Below are 16,482 nucleotides of genomic sequence, written 5' to 3' on the forward strand. Positions count from 1 at the left end.
AGTCACATGGTAGTTCATGGAGGGTCCAAGCATAAACATTATCATAACTATTTATTTATGGGATATAAGTACAAATGTACATGAGCCGCTTTATGAAAAATATTCTTCGCTAGATCAAATTCAACATAATCAACTCTAAAGTTTCTCATGGTGATTCAGAGCATTCTTCTCCTGTTTCACCTTGAAATTGGATTTTAAGATAAATTTTATTGATTTCCTCCATGTCATTAGGAAAAAGATATGCCAGAATCTGAGTTTCATATGGATGCCTTGCTGAACACCATGATAGATTTCTTTGCTGCTGGGACTGAAACCGTTAGCACCACCTTACGGTATGGCCTCTTAATCCTACTCAAGAATTCAGATGTGGAAGGTACAAAGAACCAGATAGTCAACTACTCTTGTGAAACCTATAATCTCATGATTGTATGCATGTATGTATTAATAGTTTACATAAAGTTTCTTCTAAATCCACAGAACCTCACAGCTGTGAAGCTATAAATGATATCAGGTCCATGGTTTACTACTCAATGATCTTATTTTTTATTACATTAAAGTTAGGACTAATACACACTTAAAGTGATTGTAAAGTTGAATGATTTAAAGCCCAGTATTTAAAAATACTAAATAGGGGGGGGCGTGTCCGACCATCGACCAAGATGGCTGCTTTATAATTTGGGCTCTACAAAGGAGTTGCTAAAACTGCTATTTATCACTCCTATATCCCACTTACTGAGTTAAACATCAGAGTTGTGAAGATATCTTGCATTTGGGGAGAAGTTTTAAGCGTTATCTGCTGCTAATTATAGCCCAGCAGACCAGAATCAGTGAGGTACGTAGCAGAGGCCTGGTGACGGCCTGGAACCTCATTCACCCCTCCATAGTACTGACGCTATCAGATGTATACCAGCCGATAGGGCTGAAGACCGCTTTACTAAAAAAGCAATACCTTTCTTATGTTTGGAAGAGAACCATTCATTTCCTCAATAAAGTATTGATACTTCCCAAGTCGAGAGCAACCGCTGAATATGGAAGCCATAGATATGTGGGAGTGCACAATGATACAGCGTATGGAACACCATTGTCAGGTCTTACAGTCTGAGCTCCGCAATCTCCTCATACCTACAAGACCCAAGAATGGGATTCTACCCGTAGCAACCTGCTGGCCAGCTGACGATCGTGGGGGTAGTCTTATACTGCTAAAGAGTGAATACAGATGGGGGAACCCGGCATTTGCTGCGACCCCAGAGAATACATGGAAATCGTGTGCGGATCAAGAGCTAAAAATGTCGGCGGAGGAGACCTCTCCTGACTCGCCGGAAAAGGCTACCGCATTTGTTATTGGCAATCACCAGTCCACACTTAAGTACTGTAAAGGAGACTCTACCGGAGCTAAGGAGCTGGTCTCTTTTCCATCAACAAAAGTGGTTGAGACAAGTAGATCGTTCCGGATGCTTACCAGCGCTCAGATCATAGTCGCATGGAATCTACAATCGGCTCCGGTGAAGGAGAGACTTTTGTACGCTGCCCGATATGTAAATAACCTGAGAGGGCCGGGGAAATGGTTGGGGCTCATGTGCTTTGCAGTTCAGTACAAAGAGCAGCACACTCTAGCGAATGCCGACCTGATTCCCCGACATGGTGTAGGATAAAACTGCCTGCTCTTAATCAATGGAGTCGGTCCCTCCCGGTTTTGTGGGATCTAATTGTTTTTGACACATACTTTGGAAAGAGATCATGTGTGTACTGGTGGAGAGGCGAGCTCTAATATCTAAGACATATAATCAGAATGGCTCAGTTTGAGTATCGTTAGGGTGAGCTCCTACGATTAGTTCGAATAAAACATGGTGTGAGTGACTACGCTAATATATCCATGAGGTCTGTCCGTCTTGGACTTAGATGATAGATCTAGCTCACTTCAGTTATACATCTAGACTTTTTGTCCACCTACATTACTTGAGCCTCTGGGCTCCAGCAGACTTGGGGGTTTTATGTTATTCATATGCTAGTTCTTTTTTATGAACTGCCTGGTACCTTCATGGCTTCCTTCTCAATTCAGTAATTCTAGCTATACTGTTTGTGCTTAAGAATGTTGAACTATATCTATAGTACTGTCTGTTCTCTAAGCCCTTACAATCTGATTCATGCCTATAAACACTATATGCAGGGTCAATTATATTTAAGTATTCTGTGGATGTTGAATTATAATTATGGTACTGTTTGTTCTCTAAGGCCCTACAATATGCTTCATGCCTATATACACTATAAGCAGGGTCACTTAGATTTAAGTATTTTCAGAATGTTGAATTATATTTATAGTACTGTCTGTTCTCTAAGTCCCTACAACCTGCTTCATGCCTATATACACTATAAGCAGGGTTATTTATATTTAAGTATTTTAAGAATGTTGAATTATGTTTATAGTTTAAGTATTCTGAAAATGTTGAATTATAATTATAGTACTGTCTGTTCTCTAAGTCCCTACAACCTGCTTCATGCCTATATACACTATAAGCAGGGTTATTTATATTTAAGTATTTTAAGAATGTTGAATTATGTTTATAGTTTAAGTATTCTGAAAATGTTGAATTATAATTATAGTACTGTTTGTTCTCTAAGGCCCTACAATATGCTTCATGCCTATTTACACTATAAGCAGGGTCATTTAGATTTAAGCAGTTTAAGAATGTTGAATTATATTTATAGTACTATCTGTTCTATAAGTCACTACAATCTGCTTCAGGCCTATATACACTATAAGCAGGGTTATTTATATTTAAGTATTTTAAGAATGTTGAATTATATTTATAGTACTGTCTGTTTTCTAAGTCCCTACAATCTGCTTCATGCTTGTATACACTATAAGCAGGGTCATCTATATTTAAGTATTTTGGTGTTAGACTTTACTAGGTAGTAAATATATGCTGCAAACCCATTTAATTTTGAACTCTGAAGGCTGTAATACTGCCCTGGGGAGCTATACTCCACAATATTCATATGGTGAACACTCTCCTTTAAGCTTCTATTTCCTAATCTGACTTAGTAGTATACTTCACCATAGGACATGGTATATGCTATATCTCTATAATGTGAGGACGTTCAAAGCAGTTTTAACGGATCCCTGAAATCACTGTATTTAGTATATATTTGCTAGTGCGATATTTGAGGTCCATAGACCTCACATAGTGGGTAGGGACTTTTAAAAGAGTACTCCAATTCACCCTATTGTGGTGGGGTGCTGTCTGCGGCCAGGACGGCGCTTCATAATACAAAGTAATAACTTGCTCACTGGGGTTTTTGTAGTTTGGAGGTCTTCCCCTCAGTGTCGCTTAACATAGATTATGGACCTACAGTTTCAGTGATGTTATGTATTTTATTCTTTCTGCAATAATAATTGTTCACCGGGATCTGAGCTATATCTGCAAATATTTATTTTTAGGCGCCCCCCTCTATTCAACTCTTTTCATTTCCTTGCTTCCCGTAGAGGTGTCAATGCTTACCTTTTAATTAACTTGCTTAGCTCTCAATATTAGTAATGATGGTTCCCTTATAGTTACAGGTATATTTCTTAATTCTATATAACGGGTCCAAAAGTGGCCCTTCTAGTCCTTTCCCCTCATACACCACCACCCAATTATTTTCTGTGAAAACCGGTCCAAGAGCGGCCGATATTGTTCATTATGGGGGAATGATACTTTGATCAGCCTTTCAATATAGGGGGATCTCATATATAAAAAAAAAAAAAAAAATGTGTATTCTCTGTGTATTTCTATATTTGGTCCTGCGAGTCCATATTTTCACTTTATGTCTAATATTGTTACATGACAATTTTGTAAAATTTAAAAAAAAAAAAAATATTAAATAAATAACATGGGCACTTTAATTCATTAAATGTTACAATTACGCTTCTTTTTAAAAATACTTACCTTTTTGTTATGGTAAACTTACCGGCGATCCTCTGCCCGCATCTCCTTCAGTACTTATCAGTGATGATCCGACTTCCTCCAATCGTTGTGTGCCTCACAAGCTGGATGCCAAAGGGGGCACACAACGATTAGAGGAAGACAAATTCGTCATCGATCTGCTCAATACTGAAGGAGATGCGGACGGAGGATAGTCAGGGGCCCATTTATCAAGCTCTGGATGGAGCTTGAGGGCCTGTGTTACACCAGTTATGAAGCAGCGGTCTAAAGACTGCTGCTCCAAAACCTGTCCGCATGCTCTGAGCAGGCAGACAGACATCGCCGCAATTCAACCCAATCAAGTATGATCGGGTTGATTGACACCCCCCTGCTGGCGGCCGATTGGCAGCGAATATGCAGGGGGTGGCGTTGCACCAGCAGCTCACAAGAGCTGCTGGTGCAATGCTGAATACAGAGAGCGTATTGCTCTCTGCATTCAGCGAGGTCTGTCAGACCTGATCCGCACTGTCAGATCAGGTCCGACAGACCTTTGTTAAATAGGCCCCTCAGTGTGTTTACAGTAACAAAAAGGTATTTTTGTCCAGCTTCTTGTAGTAGGAATGCCTAAACTAAGAGCATGATTTTATAAAGGTCTCTGGGCTGGTGAGATTCTATAGGAATGCTCACCAGCCTTTCTATTTCCCTGGTGGACTTCTATAAAGCCACTTTTTACCCTAATAACAGGAAGTCTCGCTAAGGGGCGTATACTGCATTTTCGTATGGGAAGGAGATGCATACATTACAAAAGTGCCCAATGAAAATCGTAATATAAAAATCATACAAAATTAATAACTGAACCATTCACACAAAAATACGCAGGAAAAACAATGTATTGTTAAGGTGCATCAAAAAAGGTAACAAAATTGTTCACCCAAAATCATATTTTATCAAAAACGTAAAATTTGTATGTAAATTACACAGGCATAAATGGTTTTTTGATAGCGAGACCCCATGATTGCAGGAGGCCAGCTGCAGGGAGGGAGGTAATAATTGCATGGTCATGCTATCATGATCCAAAAAAACGTTAACGATCAGACACAGGGTAAATGTAAAAGATGAGACACCGTGACAATTATTATAATGTTAATTTGATGAACAGGGATTTGACATAGTTCTGGGATATAGTAAATAAATATATGGGAAAAACAATATTTTCATTATCTGAATGCTAGAAGCATCAATTTATTAGGGTATGATTTTCTTAATTTATAAGTGTCATTAAAAAAATTTAGTTTTGATAGAGCTCCATAGACATTTCAGATATTTTAGACCTTTAGATCAGTGCTCAACAAATACCTTTAAAGTTAGGAGCCAGTAAGAATATTTAGGAGCATGTCAGTGGTATTGGTATATAGATATATGGAGATAACCCTGGCTCCTGGGTTTGTCGAGCCCTGTTTTAGATAATAGATTATATTTAAAGTAAATGTTCAGAGAAAGAAAAAAAAAGTTCTAAGGGGAAAAAAAAGGTCTGTTTTAGATGTTTGCAAGTGGTAACAAATAAATTATTAGGGTATTAATGTTCTAGCTAGAGTTTTAATTTTTAAAGCTCCTACAATGGCAAAAAGCGTGTTCTTACCACCTGACCATCATTTTTACGCACCAAGATTTTCATACAACTTTACATCTCCACAGAACGTGTTCAAAAAGAAATTGATCAAGTCATTGGCCAAAACAGAGCACCAGGCATTGAAGATCGTTCTAAAATGCCCTACACAGATGCTGTCATCCATGAGATTCAGAGATTTATTGATCTCATACCCCTTGGGCTCCCACACAAAGTGACTTGTGATGTTTTTTTTAGAGACTATGTCATTCCTAAGGTGAGGATATATACATTTCATAACAATATCTGGAAAATAAATGTAACCGGTGCCTACACATGAGACAATACCATGATATTAAAGGGATACAAAACCCCAAATTTTTTTGTTTCATGATTCAGATAGAGCATGCAATTTTAAGCAACTTTCTAATTTACTACTATTATACAATTTTCTTTGTTCTGTTGCTGTCTTTATTTGAAAAAAGCAGGAATGTAAGCTTATGAGCCGGCCCATTTTTGGTTCAGACCCTGGATAGCACGTGCTGTTTAGTGGCTACATTTAGCGCTACCCAGGTTCTGAACCAAAAATGGGCCGGCTCTTAAAGGGACAGTCTACACCAGAATTGTTATTGCTTTAAAAGATAGATAATTCATTTTTTACCCATTCCCCAGTTTTGCATAACCAACACAGTTATATTAATACACTTTTTACCTCTGTGATTATCTTGTATCTAAGCCTCTGCAAACTGCCCCTTTATTTCAGTTATTTTGACAGACTTGCAGTTTAGCCAATCAGTGATAGCTCCCAGGTAACTTCAGGTGCATGAGCACAGTGTTATCTATATGAAAAACATGAACTAACACCCTCTAGTGGTGAAAAAAGTGTTAAAATGCAATTTTAAGAGGCGGCCTTCAAGGTCTAAGAAATTAGCATATGAACCTCCAAGGTTAAGCTTTCAACTAAGAATACTAAGAGAACAAAGCAAAATTGGTGATAAAAGTAAATTGGAAAATTGTTTAATATTACATGCCCTATCTGAATCATGAAAGTTTGTTTTGGACTAGACTGTCCCTTTAAGCCTACATTCCTGCTTTTTTCAAATAAAGATAGCAAAAGAACGAGGAAAGAATTGATATTAGGTGTAAATTAGAAAGTTGCTTAAAATTGCATGCTCTAGCTGAATAATAAAATAAAAAAATTGGGTTTAGTATCCCTTTAATTAAAAAGTCAGTTATAGCAACTTATGATAGAATATCCATTTAAAAGATATGAAAATCTTGACATTTATCAAATAATTTTCTTTTAAATTCTTGGGTAAAAGATTAGAAAAAAATATTCAGAAAATCTCAGACATTTTTTATTGAAAATATCTTTGGATCTTATTAACTAAAATACATGATTTGTTCATTTATTATTAGTTAGAATAGATTTGAGTATAGAGCATGAACTTTGCCCATTTGAGATGTTTTAATTCTATAGTTTTTAATAACAACTCTATCATTTTGTTTTTCTCAGGGAACCACTGTCTACCCAATATTAAGCACAGTCCTAAGGGACCCAAAACAGTTTAAAAATCCAAACCAATTCAATCCTGGACATTTCCTAGATGCTAATGGAAAATTCCGCAAGAATGATGGTTTCATGCCCTTCTCCGCAGGTGCATTTATGTGATTATGTGTGCGTGCTTGCGTGTGTAGTTATATTTATAAATATATGTATAGAAAGCTATAAATTAGATAAATAGATAGCTATAGATTAGATAGATAGATAGCTATAGATTAGATTAATAGATAGATTAGATAGATAAAATAGATAGATTAGATAGGCAGGCAGACAGATCAGAGTGTCTCCATTCATTATTAATTTGTGTGGTCTGGTGATTTTACACACAGTTTTATTTCAAGTACTAAATTGCAAATTAAATATTTCTAAAATGTAAATTGCTAAGCAGAGCAACATATGACTTACATAAATACTTTAAAGAGACATTGCATCACTGGCATTTTTTTTATATAAATATATTTCAAAGTTGTGACAATTATAAAATATTGTTCTACGAAAACAAAATGTATGCTTATCTGATAAATGTATTTCTTTCTTGACACAAACAGGCCCATTTATCAAGCTCCGTACGGAGCTTGAAGGGCCGTGTTTCTGGCGAGTCTTCAGACTCGCCAGAAACACAAGTTATGAAGCAGCGGTCTAAAGACCGCTGCTTCATAACCCTGTCCGCCTGCTCTGAGCAGGCGGACAGGAATCACCGGAAATCAACCCGATCGAATACGATCGGGTTGATTGACAGCTCCCTGCTGGCGGCCGATTGGCCGCGAGTCAGCAGGGGGCGGCGTTGGACCAGCAGCTCTTGTGAGCTGCTGGTGCAATGTTAAATGTGGAGAGCGTATTGCTCTCCGCATTTAGCGAGGTCTTGCGGACCTGATCCGCAGTGTCGGATCAGGTCCGCAAGCCCTTTGATAAATGGGCCCCAATGAGTCCACGGATCATCTAATTACTATTGGGAATATCACTCCTGCCCAGCAGGAGGCGGCAAACAACACCACAGCAAAGCTGTTAAATATCACCTCCCTTCCCTCTACCCCAGTCATTCGACCGAAGTAAAGGAGAGAAAGGAAGCAACAAGGTGCAGAGCTGTCTGAAGTTTATAATATACCAACAACCTGTCTAAAGAAGAGGGCGGACTGTGGACTCATCGTGTCAAGAAACAAATACATTTATCAGGTAAGAATAAATTTTGTTTTCGTTCTAACGACACGATGAGTCCACAGATCATCTAATTACTATTGGGAATCAATACCCAAGCTAGAGTACACTGATGATAAGGGAGGGACAAGACAGGAAACTTAAGCGGAAGGCACCACTGCTTGAAGAACCTTTTACCCAAAAGCGGCCTCACTCGAGACAAAAGTGTCAAATTTGTAGAACTTTGAAAAAGTGTGAAGAGAGGACCAAGTTGCAGCCTTGCAAATCTGTTCCACAGAAGCTTCATTTTTGAATGCCCATGAGGAAGCAACAGCCCTCATGGAATGAGCCATAACTCTCTCGGGAGGCTGTTGCCCAGCAGTCTCATATGCAAAACGTATGATACTCTTCAGCCAAAAAGAAAGAGAAGTAGCCATAGCTGATGGCCGAGGAGTGGACTGAAGGACTAGACAAGTATTGATAATCTTTAACCCTTTGAGTGCTAATGACGGCTCTGAGCGGTCAGAGTTTCTCACTCTGGTGCTAATGACGGCTCAGAGCCATCACTAGCACTCTCCCACCTTGAGGGAGATCTGGGGGCTCCTTACTGCTCCTACCCCAGCGGTCATGTCTGTAGAGTGACAGGCATTGCCGGGGCTTCACGTGATGCGTGGTGACGTCACACGCAATTATGTGATGACGTCACTGCGCAACTTTATTTAAACAAACAATGTTAAGTATAGGAGGAGGGGGCATGCTGCTTAGAAGCCTGTATCTCAGGCATCTAAGCAGCTACAGACCCCCCAGACCCATTGTTAAAAGTTAAAAAAAATGTTTAAAACATTTCAAAAAAATAAATAAATAAATAAAATAAAATATTAGCACCCAGGTGGGAAATGGCTTAGCAGCCAAAGGGTTAATTTCCTGACTTCTGACAGAAAAATCTTCATAGACAGGGAGTCTATTATGGTTCCTAAGAAAGTTACCCTTGTATTTTGAACTAAGGAACTCTTTACCAAATTTACCTTCCACCCGTGAGATCATAGGAAGGACAACACCAAGTCCTTGTGGGATATTGCTAGTTGAAAGGATGGCGCCAGGACTAGGATGTCGTCCGGATAGGGCGCCACTGCAATTCTGCGTGATCGAAGCACCGCCAACAGAGATCCCAGAACCTTTGTGAAAATTCTGGGTGCTGTGGCAAGACCGAAAGGAAGAGCCACACAAGCGTTTGTCCAGAAAGGCAATACTTAAGAACTTGTGATGATCCCTGTGAATGGGAACATGTAGGTACACGTCCTTTAAATCCACTGTTGTCATAAATTGACCCTCTTGGATCAATGGGAGAATGGAAAGAATAGTTTCCATCTTGAAGGACGGTACCCTGAGAAATTTGTTTAGACTCTTGAGGTCTAAAATTGGTCTAAAGGTTCCCTCTTTCTTGGGAACCACAAACAGATTGGAATAAAACCCCAGACCCTGTTCCTGAACTGGAACGGGAACAATCCCTCCTAGGGCGGAGAGGTCTCCTATGCAGTGTAAGAACGCCTCTCCCTTTGTCTGGTCTGCAGATAATCTTGAAAGTAGAAATCTGCCTCTGGGAGGAAAACCTTTGAACTCCAGTTTGTATCCCTGAGACACTATTTCTATTGCCCAGGGATCCTGAACATCCCGAACCCAAGCTTGAACGAAGAAGGAAAGTCTGCCCAATACCAGATCCGGTCCCGGATCGGGGGCATGCCCTTCATGCTGTCTTGGATTCACTAGCAGGCTTCTTGGATTGCTTTCCCTTATTCCAAGACTGGTTGGGGCTCCATGCAGGCTTAGATTGTTCCTGCTTAGAGGAGGAAGAATGTCCTTTGAAATTTTGAAAGGAACGAAAAATACTCTGTCGTCATTTTTGTTTGTTTCTCTTATCTTGAGGGAGAAGATGACCCTTACCTCCGTGATATCAGGTATAATTTCCTTCTGGTCAGGTCCAAACAAGGTATTCCCTTTGTAAGGAATAGCTAGAAGCTTAGACTTAGATGACACATCCGCAGACCAAGGTTTTAACCATAAGGCTCTGCGAGCAAGAATAAAGAAACTCGAAACCTTAGCTCCCAGCTTGATAACTTGAAGGGAAGCGTCCGAAATAAAGGCATTAACTAGTTTAAGAGCTTTTATCCTATCTTGGATCTCATCCAAAGAAGTTTCTGTCCTGAGGGCCTCAGACAGTGCATAAAACCAATACGCCGCCGCCCTAGTGACGTTGGCAATGCACACAGCTGGTTGCCATTGCAAACCCTGGTGTACATATATCTTCTTGAGTAAACCCTCTAACTTCTTATCCATAGGATCTTTGAAAGCACAACTATCCTCTATGGGAATAGTAGTTCTCTTAGCTAAGGTGGAAAGGGCCCCTTCCACCTTAGGAACTGTTTGCCAAGCCTCTTGGATAGAGTCGGCTATTGGAAACATCTTCTTAAAAATAGAAGCGGAAGAAAAAGGTATGCCCAGTCTCTCACACTCCTTAGCAATGATCTCAGTAGTTCTTTGAGGAACTGGAACCTCGAAATATCTGTCCAGTTTACTAGACTTCTTAGGGACAACCACAACTGTGGAGTCACTGTTGTCCAAGGTAGCTAAAACCTCCCTGAGTAACAGACAAAGGATTTCTAGTTTAAACCTGAAAGATACCACCTCCGAGTCCGTCAGAGGTAATAGACTCTCTGAATCTGAAATTTCCCCTTCAGATGCTACAGCAGTACCCTCCTCATTAGGTCGTTGGGAGGATACCTCCGAAATTGCAACAATTGCGTCAGAAACCTCGCTTACTGAATGTCTGACTTTCCTCTTACGTTTGCCCTGCAACATTGGAAAAGCAGACAAAGCATCAGAAATAGTAGAAGACATGAGAGAAGCTATGTCTTTTAAAGAAACCCTAGAAGGGACTATAGCGGAAGCGCAGGGCACTGCTTGTGAGGGCGGTAAAATTTGGGACGCTTGGGGAGAAAGCTGCGGCATATATTGACCCTCATCATTAGACTCTTGGACAACATCCGCCTTAGACGAGATTGGCTCTGAAAAAATCATTTCCCTATAATTCAAAGTCCTCTCAATACATGAGGGACAGAAAGGGAATGGTGATTCCACATTGGCGTCAAAACATAAGGAGCAAGTGACATCTTGCAAGTCCACTTGGTCCATGCTTGTTCACATTTGGCCAAATAACAAATAAAACATTTTAAATTTATCTGCAAATATTAAATAGAAAAACCATTACTGACTCTTTAAATTCAAAACGGTTTCTTTTTTTACTGCAAAACGTTCAGCTTAGCAAACAACGATTAAATAAAAAATTACACCTCTGCACCTCAGCAACACTGCTGAAGTGCTCCTACCTGACTGAAGATCAGCCAATTTCCCCTTTTATCAGCTCCAGACGATCTGTTTAGCGCTGCTGAAAAGGAAATACCGTCTCTATACTAGAAACGCATGCCCTGCTTCACCATGCGACTCTAGAACAGACCGGACAAATCCTTGCTAATGTCACTCTCTCAGAACTGAAGCGCAACTAAAGTGGCGTGCAAACAGGAAAGACCGCCCATCGTGGGCGTTAACCTATGCCAAAACGACCCGCTCGTCATAGTTAGAAAACAGTGTGAAACCACCAGAGCCATAACACCAGCCTTACTCCAGCCCCAGTGCCTGCCAAGTAACGCTGCCAAAATACTCTCCATCCAGGAAAGATTGTAATGTCCCTAACATAAAGAGCCACCTTCGCTTCAGTGCCCTTTATGTTCAGAGTGTCCTTACTTTTTTTTCTAAGTCTCCTTACTGTTTCAATGTGCCCCAGAAGATTAAAGTAGCACTTACCTTAGCTTCTGCCTGGCAGCAAGGCAGCTCTCAGGCTTGAGAAGTCCTCTCCCTCACATCGACCTAAGGAGAATAAAATGCTGAGTAAATGTTTACCTCAGACTAAAGGATACAGGGCAGCAAGAAAACATGGGAGGTGCAGTGAGAATTATGTCCCACAAGTTCCCATTTCTCTAAAGCCACCAATGCTCTACTGAAGAGACTGATATGGACTACGGCTACACCCTAGGACAAAGCAGCACAATCTTGTACTACTTTAAAAATAATAAACTCTTGATTGAAGAATCTATACTAACACCTCACTTTACCACTTCCTATCACTAACGTAGGCAAAGAGAATGACTGGAGTGGGAGGGAAGGGAGGAGCTATTTAACAGCTTTGCCTCATTGCTCTTTGCCGCCTTCTGCTGACCAGGAGGTGAATATCCATTAGTAATTAAGATGATCCGTGGACTCAATGTCATAAAAAAGAAAGAATGTTTTTTTGGTTTTATACCCCTTTAAGCAGCTGCAGTCTTAAGACTGCTGCTACTTGACCTGTCCGCCTCCTAAAGAGTGACAGATTTAAACTGAAGGTCAATTTAGATGAATCGGTGCCCGGTTTTTAATAATCCTAATAAAAACAAGGGCACTTTAATTCATCAAAATTGCATTTCACTCGTTTTCTTCAAATACTTACCTTTTAATCTTGACAGCGCTGCAGCGCTTCCTCCGCCCATCGCAAGCTTTCTTCGCGGGTCCAAAATGACGAACCCGGCTTCCTCCAATCACGGCGTTGCCTCAGGCCAATATTCCCTTGGGGGAAGCAGTGATTGGAGGAAGCTGGATTCGTCATTTCTGACGTATGAAGAGGCTTCCAACAGCCGGGGGAATCGCTGGAGTGGCTGTGAAGATTAAAAGGTAAATATTTGAAGAAAATTTGTGAAATGTCAATTTTGATTAATAAAAGTGCCCATGTTTTTAATAGGATTATTAAAAACCGGGCACCGATTCATCTTAATTGACCTTCACTTTAAATTATTCTGATCTGATTGGATGATTGATAGCAGCTGTATTGCACAAGTAAAGGCTTATGCACTGTAAAATGCTGATAGCAGATGCTGCTCACTTACTTCACAGCTGGGTAAACAAGGTTTATGAGAGTGAACCTTGTCTGCCCGGCACATCATAAATAGAGCCCATAGGCAGAAATTTAGGAAACCAGATAACTTTAATCTTTTTTTATTTTTTTAGGCAAGCGGATCTGTGCCGGAGAGGGTCTTGCGCGGATGGAACTCTTTCTTTTTATTAGCATAATATTACAGAACTTTAGCCTCAAATCTGTAGTGGACATTGAAGAATTAGATTTAACCCCTCAGATAAGTGGATTTGGGAGCATTCCTCGTCCCTACAAAATCTGCTTCATTCCTCGATAATTAATATTGCAAAGATTATGTTCCAGACTGCAAGTAGAGCGGTAACTAACACTTCTGCGAGTGTTAACTTTGCTAGACTTAAATTTTTTGCGTTCATAGAGAAGCACGGGCGGGGGCGAGAGGGACACCCGCCCAGGGCCCTGTGCTTTGGGGAGGGGGGCACACACTTTCAGGAGTGAGTGTATGAGAAGGTGCAATTTATAGTCTGTATTTAGTTTATGAAGAAATGTTTATGGTATCAGGAGGTGTAATAAATACTTTTATTCTTTATATACATAGCACTGAACGTTAGGACAGGAGTGGGCAATAAAGAGGGCGGGGCATAGAGGGGGAGGGGAATAAGAGCACGGGGCTGTGGGGCCCCGCAGATGCTAAGGGTGTCTCTAAAAGTTGAAATTGAAAAGTTAGCAGCGGCGTTAACATATTCTCCTCAAAGACTTCAATGGAGCGTGCTGTTCAGAAAAACCTAACACCCATAAACCTGCGCTAACCCAAACTGAATTATTTATTTTAAACATTCCAATGTTCTTCACATTAAAATATTTGTATAATTATATGTATATATTTCTATGTACATCTGTATATATACCTATACCTGTATAAATTTATATAATTATATAGGTATAGATATATATTTAAAAAAAATAATCAGATATATATTGTTTTTCTAAGTGGATCTGTGCCAGAGAGGGTCTTCCTCTGACCCTATAGAAATATAAATATTACATTTATTTCAATGTGAAGAATATTTGAATGTCAAATATGCATAACTCAATTTGGGTTTAGCGCTGTAGGTCTAACGGGTTAGCGCGCTTGAAGAATAAGTTATCTTAAGGCGCGTAATGTAAATATTAAAGGGACAGTAAAGTCAAAATTAAACGTTCATGATTCAGATAGAGCATGCAGATTTAAACAACTTCCCAATATATTTCTGTATATTTTATTTTTGTACATAATGATTGTATCAAAAATGTCATTGTATTCATGTTGTTTCAAAATTAAAAGAAAATAATAATTTACAGTTTAAATAAAAGTTTCATTTTGGATAAATATGTGTGCAATTTCTTTACAAATCTCATTGTGACAAAACTATGGTGACATTTATTTCTTTAACAGGGGCTATACATTATACATAACATTATGACATTCGTTTTTTATTCCTTTATTTATTAAATATGGTTGTTTGCAATGTATACTCAACCTGATGTTAAAGGGACAGTCTACACCAAAAGTCTTATAGTTTAAAAAGATAGATAATCCCTTTATTACCAATTCCCCAGTTTTGCATAACCAACACGGTTATATTAAAGGGACAGTCTACACCTGGGTCATCTTAAAGTCTTACCTTAGATTAAGCTGCACATAGCCTCCTGCACCTTTTATATATCAGGCAGCAGGAACAGTAAAAAAGTTATTTTAAAATGAATATTGTTTCTGGTCACTTTGAAATGGCTTGCAAACTCCGCCCACTGATGACATCACAATCTGGGCTGCATATGGCATCCAATCACAAAAGGCTCACTATTGGAATTCAACAGACTATCAATGATATTCAGCAGAGTGCAGAGATGCAGCCCAAATTGTGATGTCATCAGTGGGCGGAGCTTGGCAGCCATTTTAAAGTGGCCAGAAACAATATTCATTTTAAAATAACTTTTTTTAACATTCCTACTTCATGATATAGAAAGGGTGTAGGAGGGTATATGCAGCTTAATCTAAGGTAAGACTTTAAGATGACTAAAGTGTAGACTGTCCCTTTAACATACTTTTTTACCTCTGCGATTGCCTTGTATCTAAGTCCCCCCTTATCTCAGTGCTATTTACAGACTTGCAATTTAGCTAATTAGTGCAGACTCATTAAAAAAATCCATGGGAGTGGGCACAATGTTATCTATAGGGCACACATGACCTAGCATTGTCTAGCCCTGAAAAACTATAAAAATGCTCTGAGATAAAGGCAGCATGCAGGGGCTTAGAAACAGTAAAAAAACTAAATGTATGCTTACCTGATAAATTTCTTTCTCTTGCGATGTATCGAGTCCACAGATTCATCCAATACTTGTGGGATATTCTCCTTCCCAACAGGAAGTGGCAAAGAGAGCACCCACAGCAGAGCTGTCTATATAGCTCCTCCCTTAGCTCCACCCCCCAGTCATTCGACCGAAGGTTAGGAAGAAAAAGGAGAAACTATAGGGTGCAGAGGTGACTGAAGTTTTATAAATAAAAATATACTACCTGTCTTAAATAGACAGGGCGGGCCGTGGACTCGATACATCGCAAGAGAAAGAAATTTATCAGGTAAGCATTAATTTAGTTTTCTCTTGCAAGATGTATCGAGTCCACGGATTCATCCAATACTTGTGGGATACCAATACCAAAGCTTTAGGACACGGATGAAGGGAGGAACAAGACAGGTACCTAAACGGAAGGCACCACTGATTGTAGAACCTTTCTCCCAAAAATAGCTTCCGAAGAAGCAAAAGTATCAAATTTGTAAAATTTGGAAAAAGTATGAAGCGAAGACCAAGTCGCCGCCTTACAAATCTGTTTAACAGAAGCCTCATTTTTAAAAAGCCCATGTGGAAGCCACTGCTCTAGTAGAATGAGTAGTAATCCTTTCAGCAGGCTGCTGGCCAGCAGTCTCATAAGCCAAACGGATGATGCTTTTCAGCCAAAAAGAAAGAGAGGTAGCCGTAGCCTTTTGACCTCTACGCTTACCAGAATAGACAACAAACAATGAAGATGTTTGACGAAAATCTTTAGTTGCTTGTAAGTAGAACTTTAAAGCACGAACCACATCAAGATTGTGCAACAGACGTTCCTTCTTGGAAGAAGGATTAGGACACAGAAAAGGAACAACAATTTCCTGATTGATATTCCTATTAGAAACAACCTTAGGAAGGAATCCAGGTTGGGTACACAAAACCATCTTATCTGCATGGAAAACAAGATAAGGTGAGTCACACTGTAAAGCAGATAACTCAGAAACTCCTCGAGCCGAAG

The 16,482-nt window shown here is 39.6% G+C and overlaps 1 protein-coding gene across 2 annotated transcripts in view; it reads left to right on the top strand.

Moving 5' to 3' along the window:
- LOC128666900 (cytochrome P450 2C29-like) overlaps positions 1–13,479 on the top strand; it is a 51,074-nt gene extending 37,595 nt beyond the window's left edge. For both annotated transcript variants that reach the window (XM_053721711.1, XM_053721712.1), the window contains 4 exons: positions 232–373; positions 5,598–5,785; positions 7,025–7,166; positions 13,298–13,479. In XM_053721711.1, the coding sequence (XP_053577686.1) occupies positions 232–373; positions 5,598–5,785; positions 7,025–7,166; positions 13,298–13,479 (654 nt within the window). The remainder of the gene's footprint in view (positions 1–231; positions 374–5,597; positions 5,786–7,024; positions 7,167–13,297) is intronic.
- Positions 13,480–16,482: the final 3,003 nt, after the last annotated feature.

This window comes from Bombina bombina, chromosome 7 (genome assembly GCF_027579735.1).
Source record: "Bombina bombina isolate aBomBom1 chromosome 7, aBomBom1.pri, whole genome shotgun sequence".
NCBI lineage: Eukaryota > Metazoa > Chordata > Amphibia > Anura > Bombinatoridae > Bombina > Bombina bombina.